Consider the following 16,189-nt stretch of genomic DNA (forward strand, 5'->3'; position numbering starts at 1 on the left):
AGGTGTGAAAAGTGATTTAACAAATTTTCAAAGGAAAACATCTGCTGCACCAGCTGGGGCTGAATGCAACCACAAACACGTCTGACCTACACGGCCTTTCCCATCGCCGAGCTGCTGCGCTTCATAACTCACAAAGCTGCAGCTGCTGGAGGAGAAAACACAGCGTTTAAGTGTGTGTGTGTGTGTGTGTGTGTGTGTGTGTGAGAGAGAGAGAGAGAGAAGAGAAGAGATCGTAAGCAACACAGGCTCACGCCATATTGTGAAATAGTCATCAGTAGATATTTACTGATTTGTGTATGTTTTGGTGTCTCAAAGATGACGTATAATAACTGCATAGTATCAAATTACTCAAACATGAAGTTACCAATAGTGGCAAGCAACCATGTTTTCTGTTTAGGCAACCATGTTTTCTGTTTAGGCAACCATGTTTTCTGTTTAGGCAACCAAAAGCCAGAGTGGCAACTACTTTTACAGCTTTGGAGCAGGTCAGAATCCTCAGACCTAAATGCTGTTTCAGATGGATTTTCAACACACAAGAAGAAAATCAAACAGTGAATACTGTCTTTCTCTTGTCATTGGACAAGAATAGCAGAAGCTTCAATATAAGAAACATCCGTTTTCAGAGAAAAAAACTCACCAAATGGGCTGAATCCCAGACATCTTTAAGAGCTCAGAGAGACAGCCAACTTCTAGTCTGCTGTGATTTAACTAAAGCTCTGCTCCCATCTGCTGGAAATCAATACCAGAGGATGCTGTTGTGCTGCTGCTGGCTGGTGCTCCGACGTGCTTTACTGTTCCCAGAGGACGGTAACGCTCACAACCCCCCCCCCCTTTACTTTCTACAAACCACACGCTCAAACTCGGATGCAAACATAAATAGATACGAAGCAGCGTATTTGAAGAGGTCGACCACACCCAGCGAGAGTTGGAAAAAAACAGCGAAACATTTCAGTGGAAAGTTCTTAACAAAGTTCTAGTGCTGCAGAAGTGCTGTCAGGATGCCATTTAGCAAGGCACTCCACCCCCATTGGAGGCTCACTGGGCAGCAGTGGAGGCCTGTGGTTGTACTGGGCTGCTGCCAGAGTTCCCTAGCGCTCCACAAACAATAAATCTGTAACAAATAAAAGCCAATGAGAGCGCCAGACATTGGACAGTGTACAGAGTACAGAGTTGCATAACAGGGGGGGAAAAACAGGCTAATAAATTGAGAATAAACAGATTAAAAAACATAGATGTACGTGTAAAAGTCACAGAAAAGTAACTAAGACCTCTTGTCTTGAGTAGAAATGTGTTTTTGGGGCGCATGTATCCTCTGCTACAGTTTAAAGCTGCACTAATTCATATCTTCATATTAAATAATGGATCACCTTTAAAGTGAAAAGGAACACATGAATGCATCAAAGTTTTGTGCTGAACACATCACTTTCAGTTCAGTGAATGTGTTATGTGGTTGATAACTACAACAATTTTTTTTTTTTTTTTATGTAGTATGAATACATCTTCCTCTTTCTGTGAAGCATCCATAACTGGAGTTTTGGTAAACAAACAAGTAATTAATGCCAATATGGAAAAACGCAGTTTTAATAATATAAAATATACCCTCATAGTCAAGGTATACTAGTAGAAAATACTTTAAACATCTAATATCTGCCTATAACTACAACTTAATGATAACTAACGCTAGCTTAGTCCTTCCATGTTGTCTCCTCCTCCTCCTCCTCCTCCTCCTCCTCCTCCTCCTCCTGCTCATCAGGTATCTGCTCTCTGAGATATTCCTTGACTTGGAACCATCTTCCTGAATCTTCCTGGATCTTGGTGGCTGACTTTCTTGTGGTCTCTTCATGGTTTCCATTTGCTTGAGGAGTCCTGGACGTCTGCTATGTTGCCCTCTGTGGATTCAGCCCCTGCAGTTGTGATCATCTCACCTCTCTTGGATAACATCCGAATACACTTATCTAGCCTGAACGACATCCTGATGTCTGTAGATCGTGGTGATGTAGATCAGTGAGTCATTCCTAACATACAGCTTGATGTCATCTACATAGAGGAGGAGGCTTATGGCTACTCCTCTCCTGAACCTGTATCCGTATCCACTCTTGGTGATGATCTGGCTGAGGGGGTTCAGGCAGATGCAGAACAGCAGCGGGGACAGAGCATCTCCTTGGTATGTGCCGCACCTGATGGTAACTTGTGGAAATGGCTTTGAGTCGGCCTCTAGAGTCGTCATCTAGTCCCATTGAGTTATTGATGCAGGCTCTTAGGGTCCTGTTAATGTTGTAGAGCTCCAAGCATTCCAGCATCCATGTGTGTGGCATCGAGTCAAAGGCTTTCTTGTAATCAATCCAGGCCGTGCACAGGTTAGTCTGTCTGGTCTTACAGTCTTGAGTGGCTGCTTTGTCGACCAGCAGCTGGTGTTTGGCTCCTCTGGTGTTACTACCGGCTCCTTTCTGGGCCCCGCTCATGTATTGAGCCACGTTCCTACTCATCTTGGCCGCAATGATGCCTGACAGGAGCTTCCATGCTGTGCAGAGGCAGATTATGGGCCGGTCCGGACTGTCCGGTCTGGGGTTAACCCCTCTGTCCCACCCATCAGCGGCTGGTTCATTTGTGCTGCCGGGTGTTCATGGACGGTTAGTTTCTTTAGCCAGTCGGAAAGACATGAGTTCTATCTTTAAAAATAAAAGTGTAAGATGCGATTATTCTCATGAAAACAGAAGCATAAACTCTGTTTTTTTAAAATATAATGTTAATATTTATTTTTCTTCTTTAGATTTTTTTTCATTTAATGACGAGGCCAGAGAGAAGCGTGTATGACAAGCAACTAAAACCATACATTGTGTTTACATGATATGCATCTTCACCACTCAGCCTCCATACATTTACGGCAAACTGTCATCCATCCATCCATCAATCGTCTACCGCTTATCCTGTATTCAAGATCAAGGGGGGGCTGGAGCCGATCCCAGCTGGGCGAAGGCAGGATACACCCTGGACAAGACGCCAGTCTATCGCAGGGCCGACATGTAGAGACAGACAACCATTCACGCTCACATTCACACCTACGGGACATTTAGAGTCATCAATGAACCTATCCCCATCCTGCATGTCTTTGGAAGCCAGAGAACCCGGAGAGAACCCAACACAGGGAGAACATGCAAACTCCACACAGAAGTACCCCAAACCCGACCCGGGAATCGAACCCGTAGCCCTCTCGCTGTGAGGCGACAGTGCTACCCACTACACCACCGTGCACTGCCAACATAGTGTGGCACAAATTTGAGAGACAGACATCACTTAAGCTGGATTTTTATGACGGAAAACAATCTTTATCATATCTGTCTGATTCTGATTCATCTGAATTATGAGTGGAATTTAGAATTAAGTCATCAGCTAATAAATGTTATATTATTTTTGCCTGCATGTCCTTACATGGTCTATCAATACAAGAAATCAGAAGAGCAGGATGAACTTTTGGTCACAGGTTCGAGAGACACTGAACAACAAGCAGCTACTTTCGACAAAAGAAAACAGAAATCAAACCTGTCCTGCTCTCCTGACTGTCCCGTAATATTCCTCGGTGTCCCAGGGGACACCTGTCCTGACCAGCAGTCCACAGGTCCAACGGCTCCAGGACAACATCACTGCCTCCCTCAGACCCGCATCAGAGATCTCAGGATCCAAATGGTCCCCAGGCCAAAAGAACCCATCAATGAGCCTCCGGCGCTCCCACTCCCCTCGACACAGATTGGCTGAACCCCCCCGCTGACGCTCCGCTCATACATATTGACTTTACCAGCTGTGTCAACAACACAAGGAGCAACACTAGAAAAAAATTAACTTGTGCTGGGACGAAAGAAAATGGGTTTCTGGAAACTCAGGTGGGTCCATGTCCGTGAAAGCTGAAGTGAAACCTCTTGGTGCCAAAACCCCCCACGGCAACGACGACGCCGCAACTCTGTGGTGTTCGGAGACTTTCGAACTGTCAGACAGAAAATGAAAGTTGAAGATGAGGCAATAAACTTCAGAGGGACTTCCCTGATTAACTTAAGGAGGGAATCATCGACATGAATGGGAGAATACTGAGAGATTTTATCAGTGGTAAGGTGACCGGGCATTATCTGAGTGTATAGACACTTTCACAGTTTGTAAACAATGATGAAGTGTGTTCACGCAGCGTGTCAAGCTATGTTAAGGTAAATAGAGTTTCCAGATGATAGACACTATATACTTAAATGGACTATAGTTGTTTGATGATATATTAATGCTCTGAATGTTAATGAAGTTAGATGAACAACTTCAGGGCATTAAACAGCTTCCTGTGAGTCAGAGAAAACAACAATATAGTGAAACAATAAAAAAGGAGAACATTGTGATGCTTTTGCTGTGTTGCGATTCCTATTTTCTTCATCCACCTGCAGGCCTGTCCCTACAGGAGACATACATGGCCTTGGGCCATTGTTTCCTTCCAAATAGTGTCTATCCAAGCCATAGCTGTCCAGCCTTGTGTCTCCTGCAGGCCTTGGTTATTGACCCCCGCCTGCCCTTTTTTTTTTTTTACATCTGAGCCTCCCTGCTGGAGCCCCTTTCAACTTGGTAGCCCATTCTGCTCGCCTGCCTGTAGCTGAACCAACCACTCGGATCAGATCATCAGTATGAACTGCCCGAGGATGAAGAACATTTGCATACTGTTGCACTTAAAAACAACAACACACCGAAACACCGGGCAAGGAGTTTAACTACGACACATTTAGTCAGATTTACTTGTTGATCAACACAATAAAACATCCGTTTGTGGAAAACTGCGTCAATGTTGAAGCTTTGATAAAACTACTTCCTCGGAGGATCAACACACTATCAACAAGTCCACAGACGTCCATGCGTTTCCTTATGACCACTTGGCAGCTGAAAACAGTTGGCTGCTGTTAAACTCTTTCCCGTCACTGACTGTCACCGTTCTCGGATCCGAAGTCCTCAGAGAAGCATCAAATGTTTGTTTTGTTTGACATCCTACTCCACCAATGAGTTAAAACGTATTTGACTATTTAAATGCTGGTTACGGTTTGGAAAAGGTGATTTACAGATAATCTTTTTTTACGATTTGCCAGATATTTTAATTAAGAACATCTCCCATAATGCACCCAGTGTTATCTTCCACCCTAGTAACACACTCCTGCAGTTTGTAATGCAGGCTGTCTTTTATTAATGCATAGTTAGATAACACAGATGACATCACTATGATTTCATCAGAACTTCAGACAAATCTCCTCCACAGCCACACAGCACTTTATGTTTTCACAGCCTGGTGGTTTCACTTAAATATAAGATGAAACAAATCTTTCTGACTACGTGCCTGGACTCTGTTTCACCCAGCCGGACTGAAACACGACAGGCTGAGAGCGAGTGACTTCGTTTGACCTCGGGAGAAGAATTCAGGCCACATGAAACACGATCAGGTGTTGCAGCCGAGAGACACCGAGCGAGTGTGAGAAAGAGAGAGAAAAGAGAAACCGCCTCACGCTGGCAGCACAGCAGAGGCTCAAATTGAATTAAATATTATCGTTACGACATCACCTCCTCAAGTGCTCCACGGGAGAACATGAACTACAAGCTAATCACCCTGCAAGCACTAAGACGTGATTTCTGTCATTTTATGAGGATGTTCTTGGCTGTGCAGCAGGTTATAACGCAGCAGTAAATACATGTCGACTGTTTCCACAGGTGGAGAACTTCTTCAAGGAGTCAGACGCCAAACAGAGCTGCGTTCACAAGCTTATTTCTGACGCGTGTCATCTTTCTGCAGTCTGTTTTACTGCACATGAATCAGTCTACAATAGAAAATAATGAACTGCAGTAACATAGACTACATGGCCAAAAGTATGCGGACATGTCCCAATCATTACACAAAACCAGAGGGATTAACCATCTAATATATATTACTGTATGATAAAGCACTAAGAATTTACCTTAGATTGAAATAAGGGGCCTCCAAACCAGAAACACAGACCCAGACTTAAAGTATTTGGTTATGACATTTCCTGCTAAAAAATGTATGTAATGTATGTAAAAATGATTCTGTATTTGAAAAATTTATAAAAGCTATATTTATTTATTTTTTAATCAAGCATAGCACCACAGATTAAAATTAGAATATGTTTTTGTCATACAGCACAGTCTGACATCTGCATGTCTAAAGTCTGAGCTCCATATACAAAACAATGTAATTTAAATGGCACATAAAACTGTTCAGTGGGGAAGCAACAACAGAATAAATAGTGATCTAAAACTGCAAAAATATTAGGGGGTGAACAATTAATGGAAATGTTACCAAACTCACAATATGGCCTACTGCAACAGGAGGTGCGATATTTGTTAGTGATATTCCTATTTTTTTAGAAAGGGCTCAGCAGTGTTAATCAAATGTTCACCCACAACGGAATGAAATCTGTCTGCTGTTTTCAGTCTCAGCACTTTTTAACAGGCTGACACATTCAATAGGCGGTGTGGGATTATTACACGAACAAACATGTCAGAATACCAAAAGGGCACGCCCTCGTCTGCAGGGAGACGGTTGCTGGGGTTTGCAGGGTTGGCGGCGTGCACACACACACACACACACACACACACATACACATACATACATACACACGCACACAATATAAACAGTGGACTGAAGGCTGCACTCACAGAAAAACACCAATATCAATTTATTTTTGCTTCCACGTGAAGAACTTGGCAAAGAAACAAACCTCTGTTCCCATGCAAACCACCTTAGGTGAAAGATTTTGAAGACGCAAATCCAGATAAACACAACACATCACCTGAGGGCAAACTCAGCGTCATGTTGAGGCGGAAGAAGAGAACAAAACATTTGTCAAATCTATGACCTCACGACAACACGTTTCCAAAGAAACGCTCATTAAACTACTTGTGAGTGACGTGACTTTTGTTCATAAGAACTAATTGGCTGTTAATTAATCTGAGATGTGAAAAAAACATCACAAGTACCGAAAAGCAGCAAAATCAGCTGCTCCCTTCTCTGAATGAGACGAGAAAATAATCGTTTTACAGCAGTCACAAGTTTTAACACACTGAACCACACACAAACATAGAGTATTCATTTACAACTGTACACAAATACACACACAAACACACCGACATGTACACACAAACATTAAGGTCTACAAACACATGTGAGACACTGCAGCACTGGATACACACACACACATGTATGTGTGTTGGGAATGATGGTACAGCATAGATCCAGCCCCCCCCCCCCCCCCCCCCCCCCCCCCCCATCACACACACACACACACACACACACACACAATAAATAGTTAAATGTTCTCTGCAGTATATATCACGGTTAAGTGCACTGAAGCACGTTCACAGACAGACACGTACATGCAATCACAATTTAATGCATGCTACCACACACACACACACACACACACACACACAGGGCGACGTCGCTCACCAGGTCGTCCAGGATGGTGACGGGGAAATCAAACATGCACATCTTGACGGGCTGAGCGAGCGCTCTGTGCAGGCTGAACAGGGACTTAGCTTCCATGCTGCCCACTGAACGCGGCCGCCGCTCGCGACACACATACAGGAATAAAACAAGAAACAGAAAAATCAAGAAGGAACTCCCCCAAGCTGTCTGCTGGCTCTTTCTCTCTCTTGCTGAAGACGGCGAGGCATCCGTGTCAGAGAAAAAAAAGAGGAACCCCTCCACCTCTACCTCCTTCCTCGTCTTCCCAGCCACCAACAAACCCTGTGCTCCCCTCGGTTCCCCTCCCTCCTTCTTCCTCTCCCCCTCTCCGCCTCCTTCCCTCACCGGGGAACGTCTCAACTGTCAACAGCTGCTCTCTCGTCTTTCCGTCCCCTTCTGGAGGTATTGCCCAACAGCTCAGCAACACTGAGCCACGAACGCAGCGTGTTTTCCTTCTCCCTTCTTCTGCGACGTTACAGGATACAAATGCTCAAGACGTAAGACATCTGCCAGACAACAAAAAAACGAAATGCAGCAGGTACACAGAGAGGTTGTGTTCTGCTTCATTATGCTGCAGCGTTTTAATCAAGAGAAGGGTCGGCTCTGCCTTGCTCCAGACTGTCTGTGGTATGAGCCCGTTGCAGATGAAGCAGGCTGGCTGCTGCTGCTGAGGCTGATGGATGAATCAGCTCTCATTAATAACGTGGAACCAGACGTTCTGGACGGTGACCAGCTCTCATCCCAAAATTGTTTTCTTTGCTGGATCTGTTGCCGCTGTGACTCCTCCACTTGTTATGATACGATTTATGCCTATAATGTATTGAAGAGGTTCATTCAGCCTACTGATATATATTTGTTGCACTTGTTTCTCTATAGAGGCCAATAAAGTACATTTCTTGTACCTGACAAGTTTCGGCTACGTTGCCTCTGTAGCCTTCATCAGAGGTGTCACGTGATGTTGGTGTGACGTTGCCGGATATATGCCACAATTCACTTATTGTGTTTTTTATCGCGATCCACAATAAAATCCTACATAATCCCACCCCTTTCCTCTACAGACCCTTTCACAACCGACATCATCAGAAATTCATCCTCATGTGAAAATTCATCCTCAACTCAAGAGGAGTTAAAAGCTTTAAACATTGAATTCAAACTGTTACCAGTGTCTAAATGTCTGGTTGTTACATGTTCGGTTGTAAGAATCGATATTCCAACAATCTCAAGACCGTTTCAGAGTGACAGGAGTTTCTGTTTAACGAGTGACCGTGTTACCTGGTGCCTTTAAGTGCATAGTTGGTAAATGTTTGGCTTGGATACTCAACACAAATGGATTTAAAATAGATTGAAGACTTCTACAAAGACACCTACATGTTCTGTTCAACAGTTGCAGTCACTACCAGCAACAACAGGACACATCGGGATGAGCGTCACCAGTAAACACAGTCACTCGTTAAACCCAAACACCAGCGTCGTCTATGTAAGTGGACACAGTAAAAACTGAACCCTTTGTAAAACTCAATAAAGTCAAAGCTCTGAGTCTGTGACACGGTTTTTGTTTCTGTACATGACCACAGATAAGTTGGTTCATCTAGCGACTTGCTGTGTTATACAACAAATACGTGTTAATATGTAGACACTAAATATAAATGTGTTCTACCCACTCACCAAGGCAAAGGCCAGGAATGCTTTTGCATCCTCATTAGAAGAATAAAAGTGTCTCTATGGCTCAAAGACCTCATGATGTTCATAAACCTGGAGAAAATAAAGTTGAGAGTGATCTGAAACATCCTACGACCGACTACATATAAAATTAGTCCTTTATGGCCCTTCATTGTAATTAATATCACCTTAAATGAACAAATACATTCATTAAACAACTATTTTGTTGATCAAATCATTTTTTGTGCCAAAGATTGCCAAACATTTGACTTATTCCAGTTCCACAAATGTGAGGGTTTGTGTTGAATATCTATTTGAAGACATCCCCTTGGGCTGTGGGAAATTAGAATATTTGTCACTATCTATCTCTGACATTTTATAGACAGAAGATTATATCGAAAAAATAACCTTTTAGAAAGCGTGAGTGATATTATCTATGTAATGGACAAAAAGTTTTGTTTTTAAACAATGAAAACACAGCGGCGTACAGTCTCACTGAGGTGAAAAATAACTGCTTCATTTCCTGAAGAGAAAAATATAGATTTTTATCAATGCGGCTGCATTATTTTGCATATCCTGGACTCTTTTGTTGGTTTTGTACACTCTCAAATGAGTGTGATCCGTCTGCAAAATGCAGCCAATGAATGCTGGGAGAATTTTATTAGTACGTGAGGTAGCAGCAGACTCACAACAAGCCACAATGACAATGTTTTTGCATCTGCAGTGGTATTATGGCAAAGTGGTGAAACAAACAGGAAGAAAACAGCGGTCTGGTTTTTGGCCGAACTGCTGCAAAGCGTGAGACGGCCGTCACCGACTGACTGATTGAGTTACACCATCGCTTATTGTGCTTTCAAAATGAAAAGGTGCTGCAGCGTCACCGCTGGTCACGTCTACGTCACAACAAAAAAAATGGAATTATTTTATTTACAACAAAACACTGATCAGTCATATAGAATACAGGAAGCCGAAAGTACGTCTGTTTACAACTGTGAAATGTAAGTGAATAAGGCTTATTTATTTTTTACATTTAATACACTTTTTTGCATTAGAATATAATTATTGCTATGATAAAGGCAAAATAATGAAAATTCATTATTAAAAAAATATATGACTTTGTTTTACAAAATATTTAGTATATCACAATTTGTGGTCATATTATCAGGTACAGACATAACTTAACTAATTCATATGATCATAAACTTCAGTGCCTTTTTGGTGGCAAATATATCTGGGCCCAAACTTGCAGATGAAAATTCAATATTCAGGGATTCACATTTTTAATAAACCTCCTAAAATACACGTGTGCACATGATCAAGATGGTACCACATCACTTGAGTATGTGACCATTGTTTTTGCAGCCATGTGTCAACATATCTGACTGTATGTAGGTCACCCAGCTTTTACCTCAAATGGCTGTAAAGGTGATAGAAAGGAAGTAAGTTTGCTTCGACTCAAAGAAAAAAAGAAAAAAAAACCTTCATAGCTCACACTGCTTTGAAAACTTCTGTTTCGTCCTCTTGCAAATGTACTAAACTAAACAGAGCATCCACGTTTCATAATTATGTTACGGAGTCTTTGGGGAAATATACTGCAAATGAAGTGCAATGATCCTGCAAAATGAGCAAAGAGAGCACCGTGCTCACTCAGCTTCTCATTCCGTCACTTGGCTGCTAATATTTGTATTTTTTAAAGGACAATCGGTGTAATTATTTTAAGTGTGCTGCTGGCTCCGAGTGCAGGCCTGGAGTCTTGGGGAATTTAAAGAGGGGAACAAAGGCAGAATTCAAGCCTGATTCACATGCAAATGATGTTTGACATTGTGATTTAAAAGTACAGCAGCAAGTGAAGATGAAGTGCTGTTGCATTCAGAAAAGCACAGAGACACTAAAAGAAGAAGGAAGAAGAGAGAGCAGCTGAAGGAAAAGAGCAAGAGGGCCTAAAACACCACTGGGAACTGCTTTCAGATGCAGAGTCTGTCCCACGTCCCTGAATACTGTAGGAGAGCCGTCGTCATGGAAACAGAGAGGCAAAGCTGGCTCTTCATAGGGCTATATAAGACCAACCCCCAACCCTACCCCCCCCCCCCCCCCCCCCCCCCAGTCCACTCCACCTCCTCCCTTCTCCTCTACAGATACCCAGCCAGGACAGGAAGCCAGACTGTAACCATGCAGGTTCACTTCCTGTGGACTCAGACAAAGACAGGACGGGAGGTGCTGGTACACAAGAAGTCAGCTCATCATGACTGTAAACTGTACTCATCACAGTGTTGTCACAATACCAAAATTGTGACTTCAATACGATACTCTGCCTTAATATCTCGATAGATGACGAAATGATACCATGGCGAAAACCTAAAACACTGTTAATAATAATACATAAATATTAATATGCATAATTGAATGGTTGTTTGTCTCTACATGTCGGCCCTGTGATAGACTGGCGTCCTGTCCAGGGTGTACCCTGCCTTCGCCCAATGACAGCTGGGATCGGCTCCAGCCGCCCCGCGACCCTGAATAGAGGATAAGCGGTAGACGATGGATGGATGGATGGATAATATGCATCATAATAATAATAATAATAATACATAAAAAATACATTAAAATAATGCAGTTATCTGATGTCCTCTATGGTTGATTTTATGTGATTTCATATTTGCAGCCAGACATTACACTTTTGTTGTAAAACAGCGCAGCAGCAGTTCAGGTGGAGAGTGGTACTGCAGCTCAGGAGACAGAGAGGCTTCCAAAACAAAAACAGTGGTTGAAGAGTGTTCAGTCCACTTCACATTACAGGGAAACACAGTAAAATAATACTTCAACACCTGATCTTTGGTGGATTATGTGTTCGATGAATTACAGGAGATGCTTGGACAGATACAGAAAAAATGGAGAGTCAAATTCCATCAGTACATTTGGTCAGTAATTTGAGCCGCATTGTTATTTTCCTTGTTTTTTGAATGGAGTTCTGCTGATACAGACACCAGCTCAGAGCAGGACTAGGCAGCTGGTGAGTTGTTTGTATCCTGGCTGCTTTAATATTCTTTTAAATTAATTTGTTGCCTCTCTCTTTGTAGTTTTATTAAAACATAATCATGCAACACTAATCATTACTGCTCTCAGGTGTCTCAGGTATTATGGCATAGTAAGGCCACTGTGCCATTATGGCAAATATTAAATCTGCAAATTTCAAGGAACGACATCGCTTCAGTTTGCAACTCATTAAACTCATTAAACCACAGACACCAGTCTGTACCACACTGAGGTAAAGTTTAGGACCTCTTTCTTTTCCTGAAACCGCCCTCGTAGGTGATAAAGGGTGTCAGCAACACCCTTCAGAACAACAGGTGACTTGTAAGAGCAAGTCCAGACGTAACATTTATCGCAACAGTTAACCCGAGGCTCTGAATTCAACACATACGGAGGATCAAACAATCCAGCTGCACACAGATCTGTTGAGCCGTGCAGCTCCGTGTTTGCTGAGCTCAGATTTTATCTGGTGTTTTTGTCACCACAGCTGGTTGCTTTTGTTCTATTGTTGAGCTGCTTTAGTGGAGAAAATGCCTCCAAGTATCCACGTTGAAAAAGTACAACGTCCCTATCAATCATATCAATAAAACGTGTCAAAGTTCAAATTAGTTTTAATTTATAATTCGACCAACCAATAGTCAATAGAAAGCTAAGAAAACCAGGAAATGCATACGTTTAAGTGGATGAAACTAAAAGGGGTGTTCACCATTTTTGCTTAACAAAAATAAACACATTGTTTAATTTTCTGTCTCTGGACTTATCGATTAACTGACTAATCGTTTCAACCCTAATGAATGAGGTTTATCCTGCTGTTGAATATTTGATCATGTTCATCTATAGAAATGAGGTAAAGGGTCATGATGTGGACAAATGCATCAGTGCATTCATGTTAACCTTATAATAATAAATACTAGAGTTTGGCATTAATGCGTTTATAAAACATTTTGTGTCTTTTTTCCAAATGCAACTCTGTCCCTGAAATACTTAGCTCAGAAGCAACATTTACTCTGGTGTAACGTTTTGTCGTTGAATGGAAGGACCTTGAAATATTTCTTATTGAATGCTGCTCAATGGTCCCAAAACAAAAAGAAATGATAAATGTTGGTTATACCACTGGAATTTTTTGAGAAAATCTCAGAAAGTAAAACCAGTCAGTAATGTCATGTCAAAACCAGATCAGTTGAGTTCTGCTGAGAACAGACTGTTTCTGTGCCTGCACCTTTAAATGCTAAAGTGCTCCGTCTGTCATCACCTACTCGGAGAGCCACGAAGACGATGCTTATGCTAGCGGCAGCATGCGCCAATGTAACAGTGGATGTATCGCTATGGCTCGCCTATGTGGCTCAGGTGAAGTTGCTGGGTCCCGTATGGTTGGGACAGATCCTTTTACAAGGGTCAGTGTCGAGGCAAAGCCAGCTTTGTACTGACCCTCGTTACTGAAGCAGTCCGATGTGAAGTGATTAGCACACACATACAAGCTAACACGAACTGTAGCCGGCACATTGTCATCAAAATGAAACGCATTAGACCAGACCCGGACCGTCGTGCACGGCACTCTGTCGGACACGCGCAGAAGAGTTCGGCCTATTCAAATGACTCCCTTCATTACGTAACGACGGAAGCTGAATCTGAACAGCCTGTAGGAGCGTCGTTGTACCAGTGGGGGGGCTGCAGAGACCATGCAGGAGTCGCTTGTTTTCCTCATTCTGGGAGTTGACAGGCTCAGGGAGGACCAGTTTATAGTAGAGACCAGAGAAAACGTGTTTTTCATAATATGGGACCTTTAAAGCCATTATTGATTGATACCGACGGGATGATTGATCTCTGAGCCACGTCCAGACTAAGCGACGTCCAGAGCTGGTGACGTAGTATTAAATAAAGGAGAAAGACGCCTCTAGGCCTTTTTGATGTTTCACGACAGAGGGAAGACAGTGAGAAGATGGAGAGAAAAAGCACATTTTGTGACTATTTAAAAACCTGCCGTGAGTTGTAATATTATCTTTAATTCATGTTTTCTTCAAGTGCATGCAGGAAAAAAATCACATTGGATCCATGTAGATCAGATTTTAACCTCCATCTACTTTTTTCAGAGCAAAAAACGTACACACAGGTGAACAGATTACAAGCCTCGTCTCTCACCGACAACCGACTAAAAACTGAGAATGTAGCAGCCAGACTTCGTGGTTCTGGCCTGCAGAGTCTGGATGGAAAACTTTCACTTCCCTCAGCATGAACACGGCTGCAAATGATTACAGTGTCTCCACACGCACGCGAACACACACACACATCTGATCTGGTCACTTGGAAATTCGGCCTAAAAGTCGGCCTTAAATACATTAGTGTTGAACAAACAGCTGATGGCAAATGGAATAAGCAAAACAGTGTAACAGTGAAACATGCGGCAACAAGTCGAAATATTACAGAGCTCCCGAATATGCAACACTGTTCCTACATTTCTTCACAAGACATTTCAAGGACAGGCCATTCCTCCAAACACACATAACTAATGCTTCTGCACCAAAAAAAAAAAAAAAGAAGAAGAAAAAGTCCCCTCGGGACTAAACAAAGAGAAGAAAAAATCTGATTCTTGTCACATTCCATCAGACAAAGCAGTGAGATATGCTTGGAGTGAAGTCAAGCTTCAAGAACAGAGTGGTTTCTGGAGCAACGGAAAGAGCTTACAGCTTTATCTACAATTCCTACAATAGTAAGGAGGAGAAAGAAAAGGCAAATGCATGTTTCAGAAGAGGATAAACATCAATAGCACCAGCGAGAGGAAGCAGGATTTAGGTGGAGGGGGAGAAAATAAGAAAAGTTTGTTTACAGTGAAATACAGTTGTTGAGGGTTAAAAAAAAAAAAAACTTTAAACAGAGGCGGTGGGAAGCCTGACATCTCACAGGGAAACTTCATTGTGTTTACTTGTATCAGAATAAACCTTCTGGCGTCATAAATGGTGGTTTACGAGAAACGGGTCCAACTTTATAGAGCTGAACCAGAGTCTGAAGTTAGCACTTGCTATTTGCTAAATGTAGGTACATTTTTGGCAGTGGCTGGTAAAACCATCAGGTCATTTGGTGCTCAGGGGGAAACCGCTCAGGGATGGGAATCGAGTCAGTTCCTGTTGAGAACTGTTTCCGAGCTGTCCTATTCCTTGAAATAGCATGCCTCCATAACTATCGATTCCTCTATAGGATGCTGTCTGGCGGTTACGCATGCTCGGCTTAACCGTGGAATTTTGGTCGCAAAAAACGACATTTGAAGACGTCATGTACTTGAAGTTGTGATGGCCGATGTAGATTGTGAAAACATGCCCTTACGGGCCATAAATCACCTATAGAATACCTGTATAGTAATCCATAACAGCTAGATCTAAAGGGGTCCCAAGATAAATGTGAGTGGTTACCTGATAATTAAACGAACAGAGAAGAAAAAACACTTTTTTCTTAAATATCTTCAAATTTGTCCTGATATGATCTTATCGTTCCTGACATCTTCTGCACATTTCTGTCATCCAAATGAATAACTCTGCGCAAGCTGCATAAAGAAATGTGACACAGTGAAAGGGTTTGTCTGACACATAGAGAATCTGGCTCTACACTTTTTATTACCTCCGCCAAGGAGAGTTACGTTTTTAGTTTGTTTCACATATGGAAACAGCAGTATATTGGCCTTATTTTGATAAATAAAAAAAGGCACATTAATATCATAATAATGATTCCACCACCCAGTGAAACTACATGGATTTAATTCCAAAGGCATGTAAAAATGACACTGTTTTGAGACGCCATAATGCAAAAAAGGCTGTAAACCATGGGTCCATAACAGGTAGATTATGAATGCAAATTATGTGAAATGGGAAACCTACGTGGAGAAAGAATGACAGTATAAGGCAAATAAAGTGTGCAGCCTGTGTAATAACAAGTAAATATTAAGTGTCAAAAACTCATAATAAAAATTCAATCAGGATTCTTTCATTTTCCACACCCACTTACTCTGTTAAGGTGGGG

General features: G+C 42.2%; 1 protein-coding gene across 2 annotated transcripts in view; it reads right to left on the reverse strand.

The window, feature by feature from the left end:
• Positions 1–16,189, reverse strand: part of LOC311023447 (ral guanine nucleotide dissociation stimulator-like) — a 45,575-nt gene that overhangs the window by 27,263 nt on the left and 2,123 nt on the right. The window contains exon 1 of one of the 2 annotated variants that reach the window (XM_084025282.1): positions 7,475–7,723. The exons of the other annotated variant lie outside the window; for it this stretch is intronic. Coding sequence (XP_083881408.1) covers positions 7,475–7,570 — 96 coding nt within the window. The 5' untranslated portion in view covers positions 7,571–7,723. Of the gene's footprint in view, positions 1–7,474; positions 7,724–16,189 lie in introns of those variants that run through there. 2 annotated transcript variants of the gene reach the window in all.

Source organism: Eutrigla gurnardus (assembly GCF_963514095.1).
Source record: "Eutrigla gurnardus genome assembly, chromosome: 13".
In the NCBI taxonomy this organism is placed as follows: Eukaryota; Metazoa; Chordata; class Actinopteri; order Perciformes; family Triglidae; genus Eutrigla; species Eutrigla gurnardus.